The sequence below is a fragment of the Hermetia illucens genome, chromosome 2, assembly GCF_905115235.1.
Source record: "Hermetia illucens chromosome 2, iHerIll2.2.curated.20191125, whole genome shotgun sequence".
Taxonomy (NCBI): domain Eukaryota; kingdom Metazoa; phylum Arthropoda; class Insecta; order Diptera; family Stratiomyidae; genus Hermetia; species Hermetia illucens.
In genome coordinates this window covers 93,070,493-93,088,716 of record NC_051850.1, presented here as the reverse complement: position 1 = coordinate 93,088,716, position 18,224 = coordinate 93,070,493, and the positions used below count along the sequence as shown (strand labels likewise).

The window sequence follows — 18,224 nt, the reverse complement described above, 5'->3', positions numbered from 1 at the left end:
GCGGATATTGAGGCACTATCTAAAAGGCTCAGTGATCTGTCCTTGGTCCGGACCTTTGGAGCATCTTATATGATAATTTTCTTCGACTCGAGATGCCTAATGTATGGCATCTGGTCGGATGCGCGGATGAAGTTGCGGCACTATGTTTTTTAAGCGGTAGTCTGCCTGAAACAGGAGTCCAGCACTGCGTAAATGCATTTCATCCCCTTACCCGAAAAAACCTACTTTGCATAAATGCTGGACTTTGTCTCAGAACATGTATGAAACCTTCGTCACACTTCTAACAAATTCAGCAGATAGTGTCCATGGGATTGGTTTTCAAAAACTCTGTTTTATTCAGGTTCATTCGAAGACCGAGCTACATGAGGCGAATGTGAATTGTGAACGACTTCTCGAGATCAGCTTTGCGGTGACAGCGTGGTAGATGCCGTCCATAACAAAAATAAAGAGAAGTGGCGAGAAGACACTTCCTTTTTGTACATCGGCATAGACAGATGGCAGTTTTGATGTACCAACCACACTTTTGGATCTCATGATAACAGTTTAATCCAATACAGGAGTTCCTCTGTTATCTCAATGCATATCTAATGGCTAAGTGGTTTGTCTAAATACAGAAATACAGTGTAAAGAGGGTGATATGAGTTCTTCGTAGCACGACGACTTTCAACGCGTTTTCCTGGCCGGCTATTTGCAGGGCCTGTCACCGGGAGGGATCAGATAGGAATAATCATAGTGCACTAACCCCTCATGTTCCTTTCCCTGATTTCAGTATTTTGTTTTGATCCTCGTTAAGACTCCTTCTTGATTTGGGCTTGGGGCCGGAGTGGCAGAATTTATTTTAGACCGGTATCATGTAATCTTTTGGATAATATTAGCATAAATTTGATAACGGAACTTAACCCTTCATAATGTAAAGTATAAATGTGTTCGACGATTTCTTATATTTTTACCAAAGGCAGAGGACGCTTATTAAAGTGCAAAAAGACAATATACGTATTTCATTTGAGAGATTGCAACAAAATAAATGATAAGCGAAATGCCATCATCAAACCTTTATGATGAAAGCGTTGATATTTATGTTTTATCTTTCTGAATTATACTATCATTTGCTCCTCCTAGACACTTTTTCAATACAACTAGTGTAGCTTCCGACCAAGCAGAACAGGGAGCCTTCAAAGTTACTATCAAGCAAACGTTCTAGTCCCTTCTACCTCTACAACCCCCTGACAGGCCAACCCGTTTATTGGACTTAAATGCTACCATTATCAGGGAAACTTGTAGGCAGATACAACCGCCAATCAGCCTACGTTGAATATCGTTATCATGGATGCGCCGTATGTGAACTAAATGAATCAAAGTATTCGAGTAACTGATAACTGATAATATCGTTAGGTATCGTCCCGAACCACCAAACTCACTGTGTGCCCTCAGAGAAAGGGATAATTCAGTTATCTGAGATACAAACGGAGTTTCAGTCGACGTACGTCAATTTTACCGCCATTGAGTAGACGTAATTTGATTAAAATGTTATTGTTGTTTGTTGGTTAGGTAATTGTGAAAAGTTCGGGCTACGCGAGTGCAATCCTTTTTTACCCTGAAATCCATTAAAAAATGAACTCCCATTTTCGAGGGAAAGCGTTGCAGATCCGGCTGGATAGGACTAGTTAAAACATAATGAATGGTGAAAATAATTGGTTGCCACCCGTTATCGTATAGTTTGTGGACAGATTATCGATTTTCATAAATTAGCTTCTCTGAAGAGATTGCGACGAATCACTTAGTCGTGTGCACAGTGCAATTACTAATTTAGGATCGCGTCGTTATCACGGATAGCAAACAAAGGGCATTCAGGAGCAGCTCACCTGCTACATGTGTTGATGTAAGTTTTCATTATTCTATGCTTGATTGGTCATTTAGAACAAGAGTATTTGATTTACATTACTAAAGCAGCTTTTCATTCCGAAATCAAAACGAAGCTTCACTGTCGAAATATCTACATTAATTTCTCTTAAATTCCATTCAAAGATCCAAATGAAATAGATTCAAATGGAAACTTCCAAATTACTGTCCTATTATTGCAATTAGTTTCGCGTCGGAATTTCCGATGAAACGAAAACAAAGCACTCCGTCAGATATCCCTGACGCATCATTATCAATTATTTCTATATTATTCGGTTGGAATATGTTTCTTGATTGCGACTTCTATCCATTTTGCTATGAAGTGTATTAAGTTGACCTTGTAAATTTTCACCGTCATTATTCCCTTTTGTATACGTACGCGTCGATAAGAGTCAAACCCTATCTTTCAGTAGGAATACAACTCAAATTGTGTCATATAGATAACCTGTGATTAATGGAGGAGTCCTTGGTTTTCTCTTTGTTGAAAATACTCCATTTGCTTTGTATAAGGGAAATTAAAGCCTATGGCGGGATATTTCTAGGGTCCTCGGATTGTGTGACTTTTTAATTATGTGCCTACTTTTAAACAAACGCGAAATTGGAAAATGGGGTGGTGACGTTTGATCCCCTTGGCCTGTTTACTTCATATCCAACATCGGTCTCATTAGAAATAGAATCTTATATGTAGGAAGACAGTTGGGGTGGCGGAGCTTAATACTTAAGCACTCAACATTTTCGTCCACAGCAACAGCTGAAATGAACATTAGGCTCTAGTGGTTTCAGAAATATAAAATCTTTTCCGAGCAGCTCCACCTGCCTATGCCATAGAAGATGAAGAGAAGATTTCGTTCATTTGATTCATTTAAAGAAAGCAACAGGACCTGTCGATATCGCATTCTGCCTCTGTGAGTTCTTTAATGGAGTTATTGAAGACGAAAGAAAGACTGTTCAGAAGAATGCTCGAACTACGGTCTCATGTGATTATTCACAACTGTTTAAATAATATAATAATATGTTAATCGTTAGCGCGACAATTCAGTTGGATCAGGGCTTTGGAGTGTGTTAGAGCACTTCATTCAAGATCGTCCAGTCACGACAACAAATCTCTGTTCAAATAACCGCAACCAAACCCGATTTGTCACGCAGTGCCGTTACTCATGATAAAATACCGTCAAAAGTACCGCATCCTGACTGACTTCTGAAGACAATGAGCAGCACTTCGCGGTAATGAAGTTAAAAAAATTGCGTCGAGGAAATGAGAATATCCGTGATCGATATGACGTTGCGCTCATCATGAGAAAATTACAACAGAGGCATCTGCGATGGTATGATCATAAGATGCACTGAAAGATCGAAGTCGATGGAAAGCGATCTGACCAACGCTTGATGATAGTTTGTGTGCCTCGCCAGAAAGGCTCCACGGATTTCATCTATGACCAAGAAAGTTGTCATTCCGATCTAGATGAGCCAACTCCTCTATCGAACGGAAGAAGGGATAAAGGAGAGTATAACTATGTAATGAGAGCTGTATGTAACTTAAATTTCCAAAAAATACTGTAAACACGACTTTCTTTAAACGATCAAGGATCCATAGTATGAATATGAAAGATTTTTTCTCAACCAGGGAGCAAGTAATCTTCATCCAAACAGATTCAATTGTATGACATTCATAATAATCATAAGAGAACGAGTGAGTTATCAAAAATGACTGATGAATATTCTTGAACTCGTAAGCTAAACATTCTATAGGTCTGGCTGAAGATGTTAATATTGCGAAGATTAAATTATTGCTTGCTATCGAATATTACTCTAAAGTCCTTATAGGAGCAGATAACTGAAAGAGGGTGACCATCCAAGTAGCAAAATGTTGTCGGAAAGGAGGTTTCAGGGAAAAAACTAGCAAGAAACATTTGCTAGCATTAGATGTCAACTTATTCTTTGCATACCAAAGAGATAGGGTGTCGAGGTTTACTTGTAGTCAATTGGGTTTCACAGGCAGATCAACAATTGAAAATAATTTCAAATTATCTGCATGAAGAAGACAGAGACAAGTAAATAGGGAAAGATCACTAATGAAACAAGTCGGGAAATCAGAAGCTGTGTGCTTCAGGTATAAAAGGTTTTGTGTTTCCCTATGTGAGGAAGTTTGAGTTTGTGGCAGTTGCACTTGCCTAATAATTTAAAATTCAACTGCGTCAGCAACTATTTACACAAATAATTTGCCTTGCAAAATACCCTATCGGTAATAGCTAATTCCATACGCTTTACACTAGGAGTTTAGTATTAGTAGCAAAGGCGAAGAAGTTCACCAAAAACAGATACAAATAAGTTGGGAAACCGGAAGCTAGACACTTCAGTTATGAAACGTATTGTTTTTTTCTTCTGCACGTAGCCAGTAATGTATTCATCATGTCAAACTACTCCTTTTATCGTGATATTGATATCTAATACTTTGCGTTGCAGTAAATTTACATGGAATAGACAATTTTTTTTTATTTTTTTTTTATCAATCTTGGAGATATCGTGCTTCATCCTATAGTCTGTATTGCTGCTATCTATATTGTAGCTCTAGCATAAACTTAAGTGGGGGTTCAAGTCAGTTTTCCCAAAAACATTGTAATATATAATACTATTATTACCTTAATTTGAGTAGATATCGTTATGAAGAGTATTTTGGGGCCTGGACACCATATAGAGGCCATATAGTTGCTGCGAATGTGTCCGTTAAAGAAATCAATTTCGACCCTCTGCAGTTCCGCCTTTCCAACAAATGTCAAAAATAAATCTGCCTTCAAAAAGTGCTAATCAGGACCCTTCACTATATGACTATATTCGGCGAAAAAAGAGAAAAATTTACACCCCCCTTTTGCATGTATAACGTAGGAAGATACAACTTACTACATTCACACTTCTTACCTTCTCACCAAATTTCATGTCAATCGGTACAGCTGTTTCTGAGGAAAGTGCATATGGCAGCCAGACAGACATTGAACCGATTTTAATAAGGTTTGGTTATAAACAAAACCTTAAAAAGGGTTCACCTAATAGCAGCAAACATATATGCGACTTTGATATTTCTTTTGAATATGGAATATTGTCGTTAATTAAGATGTTAGCATCTTATTTGCATGGCTTTAGATGCAGTAAATTCGCGCGAAATTGATAAGTTTGAACTGCTGAAACTTGGCATGCGTATGCGGAATATGATAGAGGATTTATGGGGGAAAATTCGGTACTCCTAGGATGAACTCAAGGGGGTTTTTAGTCCACTTCTAAAAATAGGTAATATGCTATAAGTAAGTAAGTTTATTCAGCAGATATCGGAAGCCTAGATTTTTTGATTTTCGGATTTTCGTGTGGGAAGTTCCCGAAATGAGTCCTATCTCACTTTAACTGTGCACATTTTGACGTCTTACTCGCGCACTTTACAATTTGCGTCAAAAATAATATCAGATTTGGAAAGTACTAATCGGAAACTTTCATTTGATACATATCTATATACAACGAGAAAACATTTTGCATGCATGGAGAGCCCCCTTTAAACTCCGCGTACATTTATGACACTCACTGGGTAGGTTTTTATAGTTTCCATATATCTATCAAATTTCATTCGGATCGGTTTAGCCGTTCTGGACAAAAGTGCGTGTGATCCACAGTGAATAAATTTTAATAAAGTTTTGTTTTACACAAAACCTTAGAAAGAGAAGAACTCGAAAATCATATGCATGGAGGTTTTGTGTATTTCCTATCTAAGAATTTTTCAATGTACGTTTGCCCTATTTACTGCGCCTAGCTCGTAATGCCAATGTGTTTAGTATGTCAGACTATTCACTTTAGTGTGATACTAACATTCAGTCTTAGATTGCAGCAAATTTGCTGAAAATCGCCAACTTTGAGCTATTATAACTTAAAATATTGCGATTTCCACCAGACTTGCCAGCTAGGAAAAACTAAACTAAACTACAGGGTGCGGCAGCATAACTTCCTTTTTTAAAATGCGCGCCACTCAGTTAGTTGATGTCATAGCGGAGCGCTAGTAGTCTCGTTCAAGAGGGGATACTGTAAAGTTTTGTCCCGACACGGTTCAGTCGCCATCATGCGTTGGAATAGTGAGGAGCGTGCCTTTGCCGTTGAGGTTTACTTTTCAAGCGGATGTTCGGTTATTGCAACACAGCGTGCATTTCGGAATCGCTTTAATTTAGCCCCGTTGGCTCCCGTCCCAGACCGCAAATCAATTGTTACATGGGTCACTACATTCAGACAAACTGCAAGTGCGACAAAAGGAAGAACTGGAGTCCCTCGGCCCGTTAGATCACCTGAGAACATTGAAGCAGTGAGAACGTCAATGTTGCTATCGCCACGGCGTTCTGCGCGCAAACACGCATCTGCCCTTGGACTATCCGATCGTCCTGTGAGAAGAATTCTTCGTGATGATCTTCATTTTCATCCCTATAAGATGGCCATAGTGCAGGAACTTTCAGAACGTGACTTCAATTCTCGGATGAACGCGTGTGAGCTTCTTCTTGATGTCGTTCCCGAGGGTGCTATTGTTTTTTTAGCGATGAAGCCCATTTTCATTTGTGTGGGTCGGTTAACAAACAAAACATGCGCTACTGGGCTGATACCAACCCTCGAGAATTGCATCAAAAGCCTTTGCATTCACCCAAAGTCAGAGTGTGGTGTGCAATTTCCTCAGCTGGAATTATTGGTCCCTGGTTTTTTGAGGAAAATGAGGTTACAGTGACAGTGAATTCGGACCGGTATGTAAACATGCTACAGAATTTTTTTTCCCACGGCTAGAAAATTTGGATTTGGGGGACACTTGGTTCCAACAAGACGGTGCAACAGCACACACTTCAAGAGCACCGATGGCTGTTTTGAGGAACACTTTCCAGAGCGCCTTATCTCAATTAGAGGCGATTTGGAATGGCCGGCACGCTCTCCCGATCTGTCCCCTTGTGATTTTTTTCTATGGGGTTTTTTGAAATCCCGTGTTTATGTGAACCGCCCAAGAAGCCTACAAGATTTGAAGACCAACATCCAAGAAAAAATTGCCAACATAACACCTGCTATGCTAACAAGAGTCATGACAAACACCAGAAATCGGTTTACGCAATGTATGGAGAATGGGGGACGTCACCTAACAGATTTGATCTTCAAAACAATGTAAATAAAAACTTTAGACATGTACTTACATTATAAAAAATAAATAAATATTTTCCGATGCATACAATAGTTTTTATTGAGTTTTGAAAAAAGGAAGTTATACTGCCGCACCCTGTATATGGATCGGATGGAGCAGTCGAAGAGGGGAAAGTACGGACAGGAGAGCAGAAGAGTTTAAATTCATGCCGCTGAAGATTGCCTTCAATACTTGATGGATATTCGGAATAAATGTTCCCGATTAAGGCTTTTGGATACGAATGTAGAGCTACATTTCCTATGCGATGAAATTTTCCCCGAGATCGGTGCACGTATGACATGGCATGGGAGCAAACACCAAATTAGTTTTCTCACCAAGCCATAAAACGCTTAGACAACCTGATTGCAAGATAAATTTAAAAAGTGGTTATTAAAAGGGGACTAGTAAACCTTCTCGTGAGCTGCGACATTGGTCCCATAGAAGCCGATGCCGTACTAGCTGTAAAAACAAGTATCGCAGCGGTCGACCAAATGAGGTGACGACTTTAGGAATTGTGAAGAAAATCCTTCAAGCGGTACTGGAGCAGACATACATAGTGGGCATTTCAAAGATTGCGGTACATCGCATATTATTTGAAAATTTGTACTTCAGACAGTTTTGTGTAAGATTGGTGCTGTGTTTACTCACACTCGAGCAAAAACAGTGACGTGAAGAAGTTTCAATTGGGTATTTAGTAAAGTTTTATAGGAACAAAGCAGAATCGCTTTATACCCGAGCAAAAAAAAACAATCAAAACAATGAACTCAAAAGGAGAACCGTCTCCAAAGAAAGCGAAGATCGTTTCATCTGCAGACAACGTCATGACGTCGATTTTTTAGGGGCGAGTGAGATAATTTTCATTGACTATCTTGAGAAATGAAAAACTATCAACGGTTAGTATTATTTTTTATTTATTAGAATAATTTATTGCCATTTCGATATCATCTCTGCCGGATTTAATAATTTTTGAAGTTACAACGTTGTATTTACCAGACCACAAAACTAAATATAGAAAAATTTTATACCTCTTTGACAAAGACAGACAGTTTTCTTGGTTATTTTCTGAGGTAACTGCTTTACTTGTGGCCGAGCGACAATGAAACTTGGCTGAAACTATGAAAGCTATGTCGCATGTGGCAGCATCCTCTTCAAATGTCGTGGCGCTTTTGGACGGACTTTTATCTGAAAGACCTTAACTAACTGCCAGCTTCTGCAGTGGATCATCCCACTTTATGTTCAACTTAGTGCGGCAAAACCTTTTATGTTGTCGCACACTGCATTCACCGAAACCGCTACTTTTTTCGCGATTTTACGGGATTTTGCGCTATTTTACGAAGTGGTACCGGGAAGCATAACGTTGCCAGTTCAATTTTTCGGTTATTTTGTCATTGACAAAACGTGATATTGCCAAATATTAAATTCGTTTGGATTTGCTGCTAAAAAGTGCCGACAAATACCCAGCTAATTAAAAAAGTTCTGCAAAATGAGGAAAAGTACTGTTGAACTTTGAAAGGTAAAACATTTATTACTTCTGGTACTAAAAAGCCAACACTGTTTATACTCCTTTGATAAGGTAACCTGGACATATTTCATATTGGGAGAAACATGGGGAGAGTGAGAGCCCAAAATATGACCCAGAAAAAGTGTGTCTCGTTTTCAGAACCTATCCAACTGCAAAATCTTAAAAAAAAATCCCAATAGTGTATCTGAAGAAAATCTACACTTCCAAGCGTCTCGTTCCGAAATATGCACAAATAAAGTTAATAATAGTATATTGGCATATTTTGGAAATTGTGCCGAGAACCCCCTTAAGCTTGTGCTGAGTGATTAGAGCGCAAGGCTATCGTACGGAAGGTCACGGTTCAAATCTCACTGGTGGCAGTGGGATTTGTATCGTGATTTGACGTCGGATACCAGTCGACTCAGCTGTGAATGAGTACCTGAATCAAATCAGGGTAATAATCTCGGGCGAGCACAATGCTGACCACATTGCCTCCTAGTGTACCGTTACGGTCTGGAATGAAGTGCTCTAACAAATTTCAAGGCCCTGATCCAATATGGATTGTTGCGCCAACGATTATTATTATATTAGAAATACAAAATCATAATCACGCAAGGAATCCAATCCAATTCATAGCAAAGTGGAGGTCGCAGGGAAACAGAAATTTGTATTTATAAGCTTGGAAACTTTGCAATAGTGCGTAATTCAGATAAATATATTTATACATCGAACCAGTGGTAGCAATGTACGTACTGTATATGTACATAAACAGGTGCACGAAGTAAATCGGAAATATGTGTACGATCAATTTATTGACATGCATGTCTAGTTGGCAATGTTTATTAGTTTAGGGTGGGCATATCTACGTCTGCAATATGTATGTATATCCTGTAGTTAAAAAAAAATATGAAGGAATATTTTGGGTTTTTAGCCATGTATGAATGGAAAAATGTGCATAGAAAGTTTCTCACATAAGATGAACACAAGATCTGTATACCTGAAGCACCAGCTTTCAGTATTTCGATTTGTTTATTTGATTGATTACAGACCACAGGTAGTGTGTACTCACTTGGAACTTAGCTTTCTTAAGGGTAGTGATACCTGTAAACTACCATAACCAAGCTAATGTTCAGGAGTTTTTTTGTAGAAATGTTATGTTTCAAATATAAAAAAATATACAAAAAAATAAAAAAAAACACCATTCATTATATCATTTCAACCTGTCAAACGTTAAAAACAAGTCGGAATACCGGAAGCTCGCACTTCGGGTATAAAGGTTTTGTGTTCATATTATCTAAGAAATTTCAAGGCACATTTTATCCGTATATAGCTACAAATCCAACATACCCCTTGATATTTTTCCAAACTACGAGACATACGTACATATTACAGCCGTAGATATTACGCACACTCTAAACAAACAAACTGCCTATTTCCGAATACTGTTCCCATATATGCACATATATGAATTGATCGTACCCATATTTCCGATTTACTTCTTATATCTATCTGAATTAGGCACTACCCGCAAAGTTCATTAGCACGCATATACTATATACCTACATACACACATGTCTCGTTGGAATAATTGATATTCACATACAAATGAATAAAAAACTAAAACAAAATAATCCTTTTCCACCCAATCCATACGAACTTACTTCGTTGTGGTATTGACGAATTGATATGTGATGATGACGTCATGCAGGTTGTAGAATGCACGAAATTCACAAAAAATTGTAAAGTTTTACCCCCTATAACTTTGTTAATAACAGCTGGATTTTCTTCAAACTTGACCGAATTGTGCACCATGCTCTTCATTACACCTATGCTAATTTTTGTACTTCTGGGATGAACATAAGTGGGGTGCCGGGTAAATTTCTAAAATGTAGAAATATACTATTATTAACTTTATTTGTGCAGATATCGGAACCGGATATATTTTGAGGCCTAGATTTCGTAGAGATGCACTACTGTGATTTTTTTCAGATTTTTCGGTTGGATAGGTTCTGAGAACGAGACCTGTTACACTTTTTGATGGTCATATTTTGAGCCCTCACTCCCCTATGTTTCACCCAATTTTAAATATTGAACCAGTTTCGAAAAGTACTAATTGAGACCTTTAATTTGATACCCCACATGGCTACATTCTGTAAAAAAAAATTGTGCACCCTCCTTTCATATGTATGGGGAGCCCCCCTCAAACTTAACACAAAATGGCGCCAATTGCTGCATGTAAAGGGAACGGCAGATCACATACTCTCACCAATTTTCGTGACGATCGGTCCAGCCGTTTCCGAATAAATCGGGTGTGACAGACAGACAGACAGACAGACAGACAGACAGACGGACAGACAGACAGACAGACAGACAGACAGACGGACAGACAGACATCGAATCGATTCTAATAAGGTTTTGTTTCACACAAAACCTTAATAACCAAATTTTATTATATTAAAAATTTTAAGCTTAAGCAAAAAGTGCGAATTTTCAGTAAAGGCTGGGGGTTTCACGTTTTTAATAATTAATTTGGCAATTTTTAGGTCCAACTAGACGATATTAGTGTATACAAGGCGTATGCAAAATAGGAAGAAAAAAAGTATTTCCTGAGTTATTTCACATCCTAATTTGAAACACACTGTTTTCAGATAAATGCGTTTAAAGTTCGATAGCAAAAAGTCGATAATTGTAAGGACTTGCAGTCAGCCAGAGATTCCATCCTATACAGTAACTCTTTAGATGAACCAGTTACAAGTATCTCTTCCTTTAAACTTAGTATATTTTCGAGCTCATTTTAGTGAAAATTCTTGATATGCACATATGTTAACAACATCATTAACAGGAACAGGTGTCGCTCAGATCTCCATCGCCAAGGAGAAGCACCGTCATTTGCCGGCTTTGTAAAGGTAACAGAAGGGTAGGAATTCCTGCTGGCATTCTTCAGACTTCAAGCACTGAAAAAAATTTAAAGAAACAGTTTTTAAGTCCTCCCCAATAATAATATAAAATGCAAGATGAATATATAAAGGAGCACTAACGACGGGTGCAGACTCAGTCCAATAATCAGGCCCAACATTCCGCCAGAATAGGACCACTTGTTATTGGAATCATTGATTTCTTTTTTCTAAATTCTCATTCTATCCTCGTGAAATTCACAATAGCTCCCACCCAAACAGGAAAGATTTCTTGCCAAAAAATACAAAATTGAGATGCGATTGAGAGAAATATTGTTTCTTCCCTTCTTTCTAGATATGATATGAATGTACCTTCCTTCATTCATTTTTTATACTGCCTAGGTACATACATATGTCTATAAAAATAAGAAAGAAAACCTGACAATGAAAACAGAAGTTGAAAATTCATATCCAACGCAAAGCGGGTAACATCAGATGTCAGTAATTGATTCCCTGAAAGCACATTTTCGCACGAGGCCGTCACAAATACCGATAATAGCATCCCGCAATTTACAAATGTGCCTGGTAGTCATTTTTAATGTACCGCGTCGCAAACTCTTTATTCATATCCCACCTTTCTTCTACCGCGTACATTTCCATTTTCAAGGTGAACAGGTACGCACTAAATATCTTAGAAGGATACCACTCCGTTCTCAAGGGAAAGTCTGCCAAACTTCATTCCCTTAACTTGTCATATCCCCGAAATTATTTTTTAGGTCGTTCTCGGGATGAAGAGAAAAAATGGGAAAAAAGAAAAAAGTCGAAATTGTGGAAATATGAAAATCCCATGGAAGAGTAATTACGTTTAAGGGTTTATTAATTACTCCGGGAAAAGAAAAACCCCCGAAGTTTTGAGAGACGGTAGGATGGACGTGAATTGAGTTAAAGCTTAATCCCAAAAAGGATAGGAAATAATCTGTGTTTATTCAGGACATTATTCAATTTAGTATGCGATTTTCTGATGGCACTGCTTCTGCTTAAGAAAACGTTTCAAGTGAAAGCGAGCCGATTATAGAATGAATTTAAAATAATGAGCAAAGGATAATGCATTACATTCCTTATAAGAAGTAAGAAAACTCATGTTGGGAACAAAAAAGAATTTCAAAGGATTTGAAATGACAGTGCCGTACATATATTTCAACCCTTGCCTGCCCTTGTTATCTCAGGAAAAGAAGATAAATCGCTAACGGAACCATTTCGTTCGATAACTAGCATGGAGGCGATTTTATAGAAATAGTAGTCACCTATATTCATATATATAGATGCCACCTCGTAGAAGGTTTTACACATATTATTCATCCTTTTCGTATCCGGGTTTATTCCAATTCTTAACAAATTCCTTTTTAAAGATGAACGCTATCACAGAATAACAAATAGATCTCAAAGATATCATTAAAATAAAATCTGGGATATTGTACTCAGGACTATCCATAGTCATGTTTCATGCAAGCTGAAGCTTCATGCATTGATCTTTAAAGTAAATTCATAACATTTGTGAAAGATTGAGTGCACCGAAGCGTATCATTGAAAGTATCTATTCACTCTTCATTGGCGTAGTCGCCCGTTCACTGTTTCTTTAAACGAAACATCTTTTAACGTATGAATGCATAATAATTTCATTAGTAGGAAACTGATAATTACGCTGGTACACAAACACTAGGCGAACTGCTCCCTTGACGCTAGTTCTTGCAAGTTGTCGTCAGCAAACAGTAACATATTTTTTGCTACTTTGCAAGAGTATGTAAAAGCAGTCGCTAGTTGATACTCGGTTTCACACTCCTTAGAATCGACAAATTAACTTATTTCTGTGATAAACTGGATAAAAGTCAGTGAAAGGAATTTTGCTTATGGTATTCCAGATCTAAACCCGTGCGTGCTTGGCGCCGAGCGATGGAAAAACTTGTTTCGGAGGAGGCACACATCCGCAGACTAAGTGAAGCGCCTATTAATGACTCACCAAGCCGACGTGGATCCGAAGTGCCAGACAATGATGATGACGAAGGAGTCACAAACCAGGGAACTACAGTGGATTTGGAAGATCTCTCTGACAGTGGATACCCCCGAGGAGAGGTAAGTTAACATTCTACTAGGTAGTATTTCCATATACCACACTGCTAAGTGGGATTCTAATGCATAAATATCATACATGGATATTAATTAGCTTAATACCGAGTATACGTTCTGAAGTTAATTTAATTCAAACCACTCCACATTTCTATTAATGAAGAAAATTCGTTTGTCATGTTCCATAATGGAGAGTACGCATAGTAAGGAACTAAGTTTGGGTAGGTTTTATGGATTTAGTTCGCATTCTCTCCATCGTACACCAGAAGAGGACTGTCCTGATTTCCCTCTTTCTGAGGTGCTGTCCAAAACAAAATCTTATCAAAACTAGCACAGGAGCAATGAAAGTAAGATAAACAACAAAGCTCGCTTTATGGTACTTTCCAGTAGGTACTCCCTTCACCTTTGATAGTTAATATAACATTTCCGTATTGGCAGTAAATAGGACAAGCGCTGAGAAATCGCGAAAGGGAAGCCACTATCCCAGGGTGGCCGGTGAGTGGTCCGCCTTATGTGGCCTAGAACTTTGGAGTGCAAGTGTCGTCTTCTCAGAAAGTCGTGGAGGCTAAAACAGATTATCGAGAGCAGACAGCGATGACGCATAATCTCCTCTCTGTAGAATATTTCACTCATGCATATTATATTTTATTCATCAGATTTCATTTATAAATCGATTTACATTTCTGTATAGAAAGATTACTTCTTCTGCAATTTTCTTCTCTGAATTGAGTTGAACATATAATTTCACCATTGGAGATCATTACCATCGTAATCATGAAGGCACAACAACCGGTGTCCGGTTTAGGCCTGCTGTAGCAGGAAACTCCGCCGGGTTTCACTAGTTCAATATCCTTAATTGCTGTCTGGAGTCTTGACCTGCTCAAATTTTCTATCTGAGGCTTGCACACCTTCTTTTTCTACCAAAAAATAGACTCCCCGCCTTATTTTCACTAATGAAGGAAATCATTTCTCTGCTGCAATTTAACTAAACTCGCAAAGACAATTTTTGAAGAAATTCTCTACTTTTTAAATTATCAGAAATTTAAATTTCAACCAAATTCAAACGGATTGAAAAGCCCGCGTTGTGTGTGACGTTACAAATCGCGTCAAGCAACTTCAGTGGACTATCAACTGGCAGTTATTCATTAGAACCTCAAAATCTCAAATTTAATTTTGCGTATGAAATGTGAAGAAGGACGGTGAAATATTGTTCCGTGCCTTGCTGGGCGATTAATTTCATAAAAACCCCGCTGGAAGCTTTCTTAGTTGCCCCAAAAGGCAACATTCGAAAGTGGATCGCCATCGTCCGATTAAATTCAGTTTCTTTGGATTCAGGTTTACATTTTGAGGATTATTTCAAAGTGAGTTAACATTTTTTTAACTTGAACTCCGATCTTAATTGATAATATACGACTGCGTTAGAATTTTGAGTCATTATTATTCAAATTCAAATCAAGCCACGAGGGAAGAGATACCGCAGAATATCCAACCGGCCCAAGGTTCGAATCCCACTCAGTTGAAATAAATTTTTTTGCGGCCTGCAAATCTTCCAGAAAGGTACCTTTTATCGTCGCCCAGGTAAAGATGCGAGGGAAGTTTCCTGTGCATCTGTGTTCGGGTATTATTCTGTGGCGAAACGGTCAACTTGCGTGTCGGATGCACGCAAGTGTGAATTGAGTAGAGAAACGATCCGACAATTAGATTGCGTTTTCTTTTCCTTGGGAGAATTCAACTTTTAAACAATTCTGATTAATAAATGAACCTTCGGAATTATTTCTTTTTTTCAACGGATATGGTAATTAGGCAGGTGAAACTACTATTTCGGCGTCAAAAAACATAGGATTATTTTCTATCGTGGGGGTCTGCTGCTCTTATTCACTTTCCACATCCTCACCTACACTGATTGGAGTCGTCCACCGTAACCTATCTTCCATAACTAGACGCTCATAGATTTCATCATTATATGTGCTGCGGCATTAATTCTTCGAAGGATTATTCTCTGGAGCGCGGCTATGAATTGCCTCAGAAGAATAGACGGCGTCAGGAGAGTCGACGGCAGTGACCTGCCTCAATTGATGCGATAGCTCCTCAGCACAATTTCAACCCCCACAATGGGTACGCTTCACATCCGACTCAGCCAGATGCGCTTGTCAATTAAAATGTTCCTCGCAGCAGAAATGCACCAATAGTTCGTTCCTCAAATAAATGTGGCGTTTTAGGTAAACTTGATGCCCTAGACCACAGTTAGATACTAGACAGCTACCTCACTCCCCCTTGCCCCTCAAGGGGGGGAATTAGTGCGAGTACACACGATTTCAAATTGTTTTGCCCTTGAGCATGAGCGAGATGTACCGAAAACCCGATCAGCTGTGTTTGACATACTGCCCGGACTTGCCAATGTATTAGTGAGATTGGCAAGTTTTTGCTTATGCATAAGTGAATACGTGAATAGCAAAAGCTCACCGATCTCTCTCTTACCAATACGATTTGACGAAGATTATGTCTTTTCCTTGTTTAGCGTCTCTGATGTGTACAGATAAGCTTCTGCAAGCTCATTTGCAAGTGGGGTCATTTTTGCAAGGGTACTGCCTATAGTAGATCTACTGTGGTCTAGGGCACATTTGCAAGTGGGGTCATTTTTGTAAGGGTACTGCCTATAGTAGATCTACTATGCCCTAGACCTTATTCGATTGCCAGAAAAGTTCTCTAGGCAAATTCACTTGAATTTTATAGTCGTTGGTTAATATTACTCTGGGAACTGCGGGACGCGCTTCTTGAGTTTATGGTGGGAATTACAGGTAAGTGCTGACTTGAAGAGGCAGTGATAGGAATGTGTTAATTTGTATATAACCCAAGCGCACCAGATTTTTGTATATTTATTCAAAGAATAAATCTATTGTTTTCAAAGACTTCTTTTTAATTTCTGAATATCAAATACCAGGAAACATAAACCACAATATATTAGGCAAACTGTTTATTCTGAAATTAATTTAGATGTGTTTTATTGTTTTAAGGTGGTTTTCAAGTTTTCGATTCGAAATTTTCTGCATAGTACTATAGGCGAAGTGAAAATAATGCTGACTCTTTTGAGGCACCCTTTTGAGTCGTCGAGATAAGTCGACTCACCGAAAAGAGCCATATTTCCCATCGCTACTAAGAACCGGACGTCTCGAGGGCAGTTCCATATTTTAACCTCAAATAGGCTCTGTTTACTGTCAACAACCCCATGCAGATTCCATCGTCGTAGCTATGAAGAGTTTCAAAGTTTTATTTTCCTATATTCCTTTGTTGATGTTCAAGAGTGTCTTGCTGTTTTTATCTGGCCTCGCATATTGATCGGGGATAGCTAAATCAGTCTTAGTATGACTATAACTATGCAATCGCAGGAGGGCTTGAACTCCATGAAAAGTGGTGCAGCTGATGCCCATATTCTAACAGCTTTTCCAATGGTCACTGGAGGAGAGCCGATGATATTCTAGGCATTTGGGGCTATCCAGTCTAACAATACAGCAGAGAATCTTCTTATAGATGATACTAAGCTCCTCGCGTCCTATGATTCTGGAAACGATGGATTGCATGGATCGTTGCGTCCATATTTGGTGGCAGCCCATTTGTTCGTTGCCTTCAGTTGGTGGGATCTACAACTCATCGATATTCTGGTTATTGAGCAGATCAGATAGATGATCAGCCCATTGCTACATATTAGATTTTCCTCTCTATCTCAGCAGAATGAGCATCGAAGTATGTATATATGGCTTTATTCTGGTGACTTGTTAGTAAAACTTCTCCGAATGATCCGTTTGGTCCTGATATCTCCTGAATTCATGGATCTATTGGTTCTCGCTTGTTTCCTTCTTATTCTTCCAGCTCGACGGATTAGTTTCTAGGTTCCTTGAGATTTGTGTATTGCCCGTTAGGCTGAACTTTTTCTTCGTTGCTAGCGTATATTCATCGTTGAACCAGCCCTTCCAAATTTTGGCAACTGAAGGTAAATATTATGCTGGCCGGTACCTATGATGACGTTTTTGAGGTAGTTGTGCAGACCATTTGTCGAGGCTTTACCTCTCGGATATCTCGTGGTTGCTTTTATTAAGGCAACACATTCTCCCTCATAAGTATTAGTGAGGGCTTATATAGTACGCTCTGACATTCATGAGGACTGAGACGTAGCGGCGTTCGATTTGCTCAGTTTTGTTGGAAACGGTCCCACCTGGAGGAGGCCGCGTTTGGTTGTGGATTGTTGTGCAGGTTAATGAGGTTAATATTATGAAATTTGCTTCGCAAACGGGAATATATGCTGACCTTTCCCCGCTTGGGACGGTACAGTACAATAATCATGCCTACGCATCATTGTTCACACTTCACTGAAATGGCTTTCAACTCCTGCCAGGACTGCCTGATCGCCCGCACTCCGCTTCTACTGTTTTACGCAAAGTGTTCCCGAAGGGACCCACCCGTGTGCCATCTTTGGAAAATGAGTTACACTGGATGGGGTACCAGCAATGGAATTGTTCCCTCTCCTTCATATGTGGCCTATCCATTGCCACTTTTGCCTTCTGATCATGAGTAACTGTCCTGTGCGACTTCTTTGTTCGAAGTAGTATTAGGCCAGTGTACCCCGATG

The 18,224-nt window shown here is 38.9% G+C and overlaps 1 protein-coding gene across 7 annotated transcripts in view; it reads left to right on the top strand.

Moving 5' to 3' along the window:
• LOC119648927 (adenylyl cyclase 78C) overlaps positions 1-18,224 on the top strand; it is a 386,778-nt gene that overhangs the window by 209,447 nt on the left and 159,107 nt on the right. For 5 of the 7 annotated variants that reach the window (XM_038050837.1, XM_038050834.1, XM_038050836.1 and 2 more), the window contains one exon: positions 13,396-13,606. In XM_038050837.1, coding sequence (XP_037906765.1) covers positions 13,396-13,606 — 211 coding nt within the window. The other 2 variants (XM_038050839.1, XM_038050838.1) reach the window with 2 other exon arrangements.